Consider the following 10,293-nt stretch of genomic DNA (forward strand, 5'->3'; position numbering starts at 1 on the left):
TTGTAGGGTTTGCTATGAATTTAGGTGTAGAGGAGGATGCCATGATGATAAATACCTTTTTCTGCCTTTGGATGGATTGATTCCTGAAGTGCTTTGCCTCTTTTCTCGGAATGCCTTAGCTCGGAAATCTTCACGCTATCTGAAAGTTTGAATTCACGGTGAAATGAAATGGAGCCAAAAACCTTATTTTATAAAGTCTTTTCTGCTACCTACCACATTAATTATTTGTCAGCAATGTATTAACTCAACTTTATTTGCCAGTAATGAAGGATTTTCAACTTCTTTTCTCTAACCAAGGGAATAATAGCACATGTGTCATTAAATTGCCAAACCCTCAAGATAATTTTCTTCAATTTGATGAAGAACATCCTGCCGGTGGAGCATTGCTCTGTCCTGCTAGTGGAGCATCATATTGCCCTACCGATGAAGCATTTGTTGGTTCTACCGGTGGAGGAGTAACCCCAATATTTAGATCACCTTTTCTAATCCATTGCTTTGAAAATTCTTGCTTAACCTCTTCAACCTTTTGTTTACCTTTCAAGCTAGTACTTTTGTTATCTACCGGTGTACCTTTACTTCTACAGAATTTAGCAATATGACCAATCTTGTTACATGCATAAAAAGTTACATTTTTTTTTTTTGAATAGCTTTCCCATAACCTATGCTGGTTTGTGTTCTACATTTATTTGATAAATGACCAAATCTTCCACAAACATAACATCTTACATTCATTCTGCAATTTTCAGAGTTATGACCAATTTTGTTGCATTTGGTGCATTGACCGGTGGTAGGATTGATGTTCTGATAATTCCTAGATCTACATTCATTTTCCCTATGACCATATTTATTATAGTTAAAGCATTTTCCATTGAATTTGTAAGTATTAGAGGGTCTTACTGGTTTGCTTTGATCCTGGGTATTTGCAGTATCGGAGCTTTCTCCAACTTCAAATCCAACTCCAGAAGTGTCACCTTTGGGTTTTTGATTCTTCAATAAGGTACCAAGTTCTTATGAGATTTTCTTGAATTTTTATTTGTGTTGATTTGCAGTTTCCAATTCCCTTTCCAAGATCTCTTTTTGTCTCATTAGTTCATTCGAGTCATTTTGGGTATGCATCAGATCTGTCTTCAACATGTCATTTTCATAGCTAAGTCTTGTGTTCTCATTTGTTGCATCACTTAGTCTTCTGGTCAATTCTTCTTCATTCTTCTTTCTGTCCTCAATCTCTTTGTAGAATCTCATAGTCATATCCTGCATTTCATTTTTTGTTGTCATGATCTCTTGTTTCAATTTGCTTATCATATCATTTAGTGATTCATTTTGATCATTTTCATTTTGCAATTTTTCACAAAGTTCTCTTCTCTTATTTCTTGTAACAGTAAGATTTTCTTGAAGTGCCTGAATAATGTCCTGAGTTGCTTTTAAATCATCTTCTAATTTGATATTTTTCAACTTCTCTGCATCATAGTCAGTAAGAGCTCCTTCAAGTTGCTTCATCAGATTTTCCATCTTTACCAGGGTCAAGATCTTCCTCAAGCTGTTAGGCTTCTGAAAATAGAGGACCAAGCTCTGATACCAATTGTTAGGGTTCCCACAGATATTGAGAGGGGGGGGTGAATCAGTATCTGACCGGTAATGAAATTTTCTTAAAACTAAATATGCAGAATATAAAGTAACAGTATACCGATATGCAAGAATTAATGCAAATAACAGAATCAAAAGCATCCACATGAAAATAACACCATAACACAAGATGTTTAACAAGGAAACCCGGTGTGGGAAAGACCTCGGTGGGATTTGTGACCCATAATATTCACTTATTGGCCAATAAGAGAATATTCCTTACAATAGGGGCCTACACATGCAGGAAGGCCAACTGCCTAGAGCTCACTACTCAATAAGAAGTCACACTGACTTACAATGAGGATTTACACAAATCCAATATTCTGTACTGCTTTACAATAGCATCTTCAATGCTAGATTCAGTACCGGTTCTTGCTCTGTTCTTTACATATACCCTTGACCTACAATTCGCACATTAGGTCTGCCTTGTAATTTATTTATTGCTTTCTATCCATATCCTACAAATGCCTACAATGATCTCTTTTATATACAAGAGTCATTTTACAATTTGCCAAGTCGGCTTACAATGATAAACAAAATATTACATATCAAAAATCTTGTCGGCCTCTGTGCCGGTATACATATTTCCTTCTGTGCTGGTGTACATCTTATGTGCCGATGCCGGTGTAGATTGATTTTGTTGATGTCAGAGCACTGTTTTGTTTGAGTAATGCTTTGCCAGTATAATGTCTTGCCGATGCCATAAGATTGCAAGGTTGCCTGAGTAATGCTTTTTCGGTGCCATAGGATTGCAAGGTTGCCTGAGTAATGCTTTACCAGTGCCATAGGATTGCAAGGTTGCCATCAATGACAAAACCTTCAATCACACAATGTCTCATTGGAGTGTCCATATGCCAACAGAATATACTAGGGCCTTTTGGCCTCAGAATAGCTGATACTAGAATAATGGACCAGCAACAAGTTTTGAATCAATGGGATGGATATGAGGCACAAAACCTAGGACCTTCCGCCCAGTTTGATGTTGCCCTTATGGATAGATACACACAGCTGATTACTCGGTATCAAGAGGTGGCAGATACGGTAACAGCTGATTACTTAGTGTTAAGAGGTGGCGGATACGGTAAAGGAGTTAGAGGAACAAGGAGCACATGCAAATGAGGCTTTGAAGAAATATAAGTTTAGAATTAAGCATGTAGCCAATCCACCAGTCCAAGCAGTTGCATGCATAATTAAAAATTATAAGGCTTTTACCAAGAAATAAAGGATAGGCACATAATTGCTAAAGATAGCAAAGCTTATTCTTGATTTTAAAAATGCTCCTCTTACTCAGGTCCCAATTTTGAAAGAAATCCTGCATGATTACGAAAACATGGCTCACCCAGCATGGTATTCGTAATGCTCATGCAGCGTCCGTTTTGTAGTTGTTAAGTGGAGTGTCCAGGCAGAAACTTGCAAGTTAACTGTGACTCTTAATTTTAGTTCTTAATTTAGGGTAAAGTTATTTCCTAAATAATAGGGTGAAGAGATTCTATAAATTGAGAAGTGAGATTCATTTGTAAGGGTCCCAAATTGATGATTTGTGGCCTACTTAGAGATTTTGCAGATTATTAAGAAGTTTGAGTTATTTTTGTCATACATTCATGGAGATTAATATGAAAAGCAGCTTGTAGATTGCCTGATTTACATCTATATTCTACAAAATTGTTCTATGTAATTGGTAACGTCTATTATTTTGAGTTAGCAATGTGGTAATCTTTTTGTCTATTATGTTATGAACCATATTGCTCACGTCAGTGGTGTATGGGAATTACTGTGATAGGCCATATTTTTTATGATTCTATGTCCACAGATTTGTGAAATTGATGATTTTGCAGGTTTTATGGAAGTCCATTATTGAATGCTAACTTGGATAATATCTGATAATTGCTCAAATTGCAGGGAACTAATTGGATAGTTTATTAAGTTGTCATTGTATTGATCTTTATTGTTATTTTCTTGTTTCCCTTATGCTTCGCATTTTATTTCCCCGGAGAATCTTAAATCATAAAATACAAAAAAAAAAGAGGAAGTGCAATTGTTCGTAAACCAACAAGATTTAGTTCTAACCAGCAGGCACCTTTACAAGTCTAACCACATCAACCATTGAGCTATCCATCATCGTCGAGACCCGACTACAGAGACCTTGGGGTAGTGAGTTATTCTAAATTGGTTACTTTTTAGGAGAGGTGGTGAGTGTTTGCATAAACTACCTGACTGTTGGTGGGTGTGTCAAAACACTCGTCAACAAGTAGGTAAGATAAATAATAAATAAATAAATAATTTAATAATATTATCTCACAAGCACAACTCCAAAAAAGGGTCAATCATAACAAGGGGTAAGTAAATAAATAATAACAAGTAAATAACCAATAAATAAATAGATAAATAAATTGACAATAAAATAAATAGATAAATAAATAATTAAATAAACAATGAATAAATAAATAATAAATCCAATAAATCAAAAGCTCAAATAATAAATATTCAAATAAACATTAATGAATAATAATCCCCCAATAATAATAATCACGCATTAATACCATCCATTAATTTAATTTAATACTTAATAAATTATATAAACCAATAAATTAGTTAATTAGATAATCACAACTCACAAGCAACCTGACAAAAAGTTGAACAACATACCACATGCCCCTACCATGATGTCACATGCCTAGACACTAATTGACAAGGGTATCAACTTAAGCCTAGAGTGTGTAGAAGGAACTCATGTCACCTCCAATTAACTTGCCATTGGGATAAAGACACACTCAGACCTATGAGACCAGGTGGAGTCGATGTCTAGTACCTACAATCTTGCATCCACCAATAACCACAAGACAACATATACAATAGTATATATTATAAATACTCAAACAAGTGAAGAGAATCACAACATAATATCATGCTCATAATGAGTGATATGACATCATTTGTATCATGAATACAATAGTAACACAATCACAACAACCATATCATCATCTCATCCAATATAATCATGAAGAGGAGTTAATATTGACAAGATATCATCATGTCATCAAACAATATAATCCATCCATGAGTAATGAGTGCATATAGATCACTAAATATGGGTATGATCATCATAATGGTCCAAGATATAATGTCATCCACATAAATCATAATATATCAAATTTAATTATGAAATGTCTGACATTATTCATCATAAGAGATAAACATGAACCACATGTCCTAAGTGGTGCAATAATCACAAGGCTTAGCACAGTCCTAATTTTGATAATCAAACCAGAGTATAGAATCAACATCTGTATAGTAAGCATACTAATGTCAAAAGAGATATCGATATAAAGAATGAAACAAGAGGCATCAAGAACACAAACAAATCTGAAAGTACTATCTCATCCTTTCGTGAAGGATGGATCAAAGAGGGGCACTCCAGTGTGTGTGTGTTTGTGTGCATCTATGTGTGTGTGTGTCAGAGATAGATCTATTGTATTATAGTGATTCTACCACTATTTATGTGTCTCTATGCATGTGACAGATAGATCTATTTAAGATATCTACATTTTGGACAAACAATATAAATACAAATAAAGTCAAATCACAATAATAATATATCATGCATTATATCAAATTGAATAATACATTATTGATTTTGAAAAAGCACATCTAATATATTAAACATTTGAAAACCAAGCATTGCTTTCATTATGATTCATATTTGAACTCTAAAATTTTAAATTATAATTAAATAATTTATAAGCATTACAAAACTCTTGTTCTCGCCATGCCCAAAACTTTCGGCATCTATGACATTACTGAAACGTCCAAACTTGTCAATTTCTATAACAGCTATAAGACCACGCACATCCTCTCCTAATGAATTTACAAGATAAAAAAGTTCGTTTGAGACGACTCAAACAATAAATCTATGATCAAAGGTCCAAGCACGTGGACTATCATGTGAAACCCATTTTTTTATTTATATACTTGATTTTTTAAGTGATATATTGCACAGCTTTGGACCTCCTCAAATTATATACAACTGTCTCTCTTCATGAAGATAGATGAAATATGAACATGGTTGTGGAAAGAGTGTCTATGGAGAGGGTGTGTGTGACAGCAGGCGGGGGATTTATTGGGTCTTGCCTTGTCAAGAATCTCTTGGAAAGAGGCTATATTGTTCATGCCACCTCCACAGATCCTGGTCTTTTCCTCCTCTATTATCTCCAATTTCTACTCTTATTTCATTCTTCAATTCTTTTAACAAATCTATTTGTATTGGATGCAGAAAATCCAGCTAAAACTAGTCATCTGCTATCCTTAGAGGGAGCGAAGGAGAGGCTCCATCTCTTCAAAGCTAACTTATATGAAAAGGGTAGCTTTGATTCTGCCATTAATGGCTGTGACTTTGTCATTAACCTGGCCACATCTCTTGACTATACCAAAGACCCAGAGGTAATTCACTTAACTTCTATTCGGAAGAATTTAAGTAGTATGTATGTTGTGGTCAATGATCTTATGACTGATTCATTTTAGTATTATTGAAAAGATTTAAGTAATTAATTTATGCATATGTTGTGGTTTAAGTGGGTTTTTTTAATGGAGGATTTTATATCATTAAGTATTTGTTTTGTGATTGGATACAGAAGTATCAGTTAATATTTACAATTCTTATCAAATTTTTGTAATCCATGAGTTTGGAATTAGCTGTTTTTTTATTAGATTATCTATCATTTTTTAGATCAACGTTTCAGATCACAATCTATAATATCTTGTGATCGAGATAGATAAACAAAAAATTTAAATAATTAAATATGAATCTCTACTGATAATTCTTTGACTAAGAACTGAAAACTAAAAGATATTGATTCCCTCAAACATAACCAAATAATATATACTATTTACGCTGAATGAATCCTTTGATTATACAAATGATAACCCAAAAAGTCCAAGATCTTTTCTAACAAATTTGGGATGTTCTCAGCACTTACTACCTTTCTTTGTTTATTTATCAGTTAGGTTTTATCCAGCCCACCATTGAGGGAAGTCTTGACATCCTAAGAGTCTGCAAGGAAGCCAAAACAGTGAGGCGGGTAATCCATATTTCATCTATTACAGCAGCCATCCCGCTTACTGAGAATGGGGAGTTCAAAGGCAAGCTTGATGAATCATGCTGGACACCTATTCAATATATGAGAAGCAAGAAGCCTCTATACTGGGTAAGCCGGCAGGTGTTATCCATGTGTTCTTTAAAAATATTGCCATCTGTAGATTACAAGACTATGAGAAGTGAGAAGTTATGCGATGTATCTAAGAATATGATTTATTTTCATAGAAAATATAGGTATATGCGATGTATCTAAGGAAATGATTTATTTTCATAAAAATATAGATATGACTATATTATATTATGCATTAAAATTTGTTCTTATCGAAAATGTTATATGTATGTTGATGACAGTTTGATAGATATGATAGGTATATGAGCTATTGAAGATCTATGATTTAATATTTTTAAATCAAGCAGGGTGTACATAGTCTTTAAAATAGAGAATATATCTTTCTCATCAAATCTTATGGATATTCAAAAATTTAGAAAATATTATTAATTATAGAAAGTTTTGTTGCATTTATGTTAAATTTGTAATGACAATTTTTAGTTTTTAACTTTTTTGATTTTCTTAAAAATTATTTAAAAATAGAGTATTTCTTCAAGTCTCAAATTCTTTTGGATGTCTAAAATTAATTAAATTTATAATGACAATCTTCAAACTTTAAATTTTTTGAGTTTTCTTCTTTCCTTTAAAACTACTTTTTCTATTTTTATGTATCAATTAGAACAAGCTGACTCAATGTCTGTCCAAAAGATTAATAATAGATAGTAAAGATGTCATCAATTATAGAAAAATTTGATTATCATATGCTGCATTTACAATGGCAATCCTCTACTTTTAATCATTTATCAGCTTTTATCTTCAAAAGTTAATTTGTTTGATTTCATGCATCAAATGAAAATGGCTGTCTAATTTCTAAAAATGAGAATTTTTCAAATCTTTGAATAAAGTGTGGGAAAAGAAAATTGCAAAGATGTCATCAGTTATAGAAAGAGTTGTTGAACCTATGATAAATCTGCAATAGCAATAATCAGCTTCTAACTTGTTTAGAATTCTCAACTTACTTCCTTAATTATGTTATTTTATTTCTATGCACCAAATGAAATCACAGCATCTATTAGCTATTAGGATGCACACTTGATTCTATTTATTAATAAATTAAAATTCAAAATCATATTATATTCAAACTTTCAGTTAATTAATAAATACTATCAAATGTGCATCTTGAATGACACTGTTTGCATTCCCTAAATCTTAATTTTGTTCAGATGTATTACATAGCGAAAACATTAGCAGAGCAAGCAGCTCTTGAGTATGGAACAGATCACCAGCTACAAGTGACAACAGTGTTAGCCGCATTAGTGGGCGGGTCATCCTTCACTCCAACGTTTTCCTTAACCTCCCTCATAACACTCGCCCCTATCACAGGTACCATCATTACTTTTATTGAGTATCACAAAATGATGAGTTTTTAATTAAAATTATAATAAAAAATAAAAATAAAATTGAAAATATATTAAGATAACTCTTGATCTTGAAATTTTTATTCCAATTTTATTCAGTTCTCTATGCTATGAATAACCCATCTCAGGAAACAGAGAATGCTATGAAGTATTAAAAACATTTCAATCTTTGATGGGCTCTGTCCCTTTCGTCCACGTGGAAGACGTCTGCAACACCTCCATCTTCTTGATGAAAAATCCAAGTGCCCACGGTAGGTATGTGTGCTGTTCAGACAATGTCTCACTTGCTGACATGGCAGAAATTTTTCGTCAACGCTATCCGAGCATACCTGTAGCCCTTGAGTAAGCAAATTCTATCCATATCTTTTTTCGTTGTTTTCTATGGGTTTCTAAGTCAAGCTGCTCTCTTGATCAACTATGGCTTGTTTGCTTTGTCTGTAAAGTGATAGGGAGCAAATTGAGAAGGTCCCAATATCTTCCGGGAAACTAATTGAGCTTGGGTTCTCGTACAAGTATGGCATAGAAGAAATCGTGGATGACAGCTTTGAATGTGCAAAGAACATGAAAGTCTTATGATGGAATAAAGAAATCCATATCGAAATTCTGAGTTACAGACTGTAACTATTATTGTATATTCTATATATAGTCTTGTGATGTAATCAAGAAGTCTTATTATAGGATAAGCTTTCAATAAGGCTTTGGAAGGCTGGAGAGCCAAATTCCAGCCCCACCCAGATTTGTTTTGGTTCATGTCTTGCTACAAGGTGTGGGTTTTTATTGGGTAGATAGAAAGAGTTTTAAAAGACAAATAAAAGTTGTATGTTGATTTATTTTATATTGGGTTGTTTTGTGGTCATTCATAAAGCGTATCAGTGTTTTGAAGTTTTTTCATAAATGTTTATGGAAGTCTTTTTATTTTTGTTCTAGAAGTGGAGACTACCTTGTTTTAAATTTATATTGACATAAGGAATATAGATTTGAATGTCACTATTATTCCTACAAAATGGCATGCCTAAGACATTTAACAAACAAATTACTATAGAAAAATTCATTTATCAAGGAAAATAAAGTATAATGGAACCCATGCCCACTTGCTACAATAATTCAACATAATTGGGGTAGATTTAACTAAACCTACATGAGTAGGAGGAATTATAATGCTTTGCCAAGTAACCCCTAAGGAAGCAAGTCAGAAAAACATGGAATAATTTTTCTTTAAACTATTCTAGATGACAACAACTACAACACCAAAGGTACGACACAACATGTCACACTTGCATGACAGCATAAACACAAACATTGCAAGGGACACCATGACACATAGGAATGGCTACACAAGGCCTCACCGTTGCATATGCAAGGTGAGACTAAGATGGGATGAGGAAATCATCAACCTCTAATCCACATCAACCAGGCTAACTAACTCAAGCCCGAAGGCATATGCCACAATCAAAAGATTACTAGCTCAAACTACCGACATACGACATCTTGTTGCAACTGAAAAATGTACAAGTTAAAGACTTAGATTCCAAAAAACCATCCAAGGCTTGGGACTAGGGATGGTCAATAAGGGGTTGTAATCCTTACAAGGATTCACAACACACAACAAGAATTCTATTGACAAACTAGGTCGTCTACTTAGTCCTAGGTGCAACGATCGAGCACCTATGAACAAAGGGATGCAAACTAATGTAATAAACACCACAACTAAAAACTTACTAACCAAAAGGACTGCTCCAGAGGTTCCCTAGACTCACCAAAATCCAACGAGCATTTCCAAAGACCATTTTTTTTCCTTTAAAGACTCCAAAAAGCCTTTTTACAAATCTCTAAGGACACTAGCACCAAGATGGACTAGGGCATCCAACTAGGACACTAGCATGGCAGACTAGAGTCCTCTAGACATGCCCTTGTCTTCTAGGCACACTAGTCCTTTTAGGGCACTGACATCCTTGACAAAGCCTCCCACATTATAGTCCTTTTTGACATGCAAAAATCCTAGATAGTGAAAGATCCAAAGGTGCATATCGACCTCCAAGACATCACAAATGGAGTGGACTAAGCTAGAGGTGCCTAAGAAGCTTTGAGAACATAAAAATGCCCGAAAGGCT

The 10,293-nt window shown here is 33.9% G+C and overlaps 1 protein-coding gene and 1 long non-coding RNA gene across 2 annotated transcripts; both read left to right on the forward strand.

The window, feature by feature from the left end:
• The first annotated feature begins 5,682 nt into the window (after positions 1-5,682).
• Positions 5,683-7,150, forward strand: LOC131858779 (putative anthocyanidin reductase). Its single transcript, XM_059212228.1, has 5 exons — positions 5,683-5,809; positions 5,894-6,060; positions 6,252-6,289; positions 6,590-6,824; positions 7,133-7,150. The coding sequence occupies exons 1-5, from the start codon at positions 5,683-5,685 to the stop codon at positions 7,148-7,150; spliced, it is 585 nt and encodes a 194-aa protein (XP_059068211.1).
• Positions 7,151-8,273: 1,123 nt separating this feature from the next.
• On the forward strand, positions 8,274-8,661 carry LOC131859493 (uncharacterized). Its single transcript, XR_009359190.1, has 2 exons — positions 8,274-8,524; positions 8,626-8,661. It is a non-coding gene; the product is annotated as an uncharacterized LOC131859493 (long non-coding RNA).
• The last annotated feature ends 1,632 nt before the right edge of the window (positions 8,662-10,293 follow it).

The sequence above is a fragment of the Cryptomeria japonica genome, chromosome 10 (assembly GCF_030272615.1).
Source record: "Cryptomeria japonica chromosome 10, Sugi_1.0, whole genome shotgun sequence".
Taxonomy (NCBI): domain Eukaryota; kingdom Viridiplantae; phylum Streptophyta; class Pinopsida; order Cupressales; family Cupressaceae; genus Cryptomeria; species Cryptomeria japonica.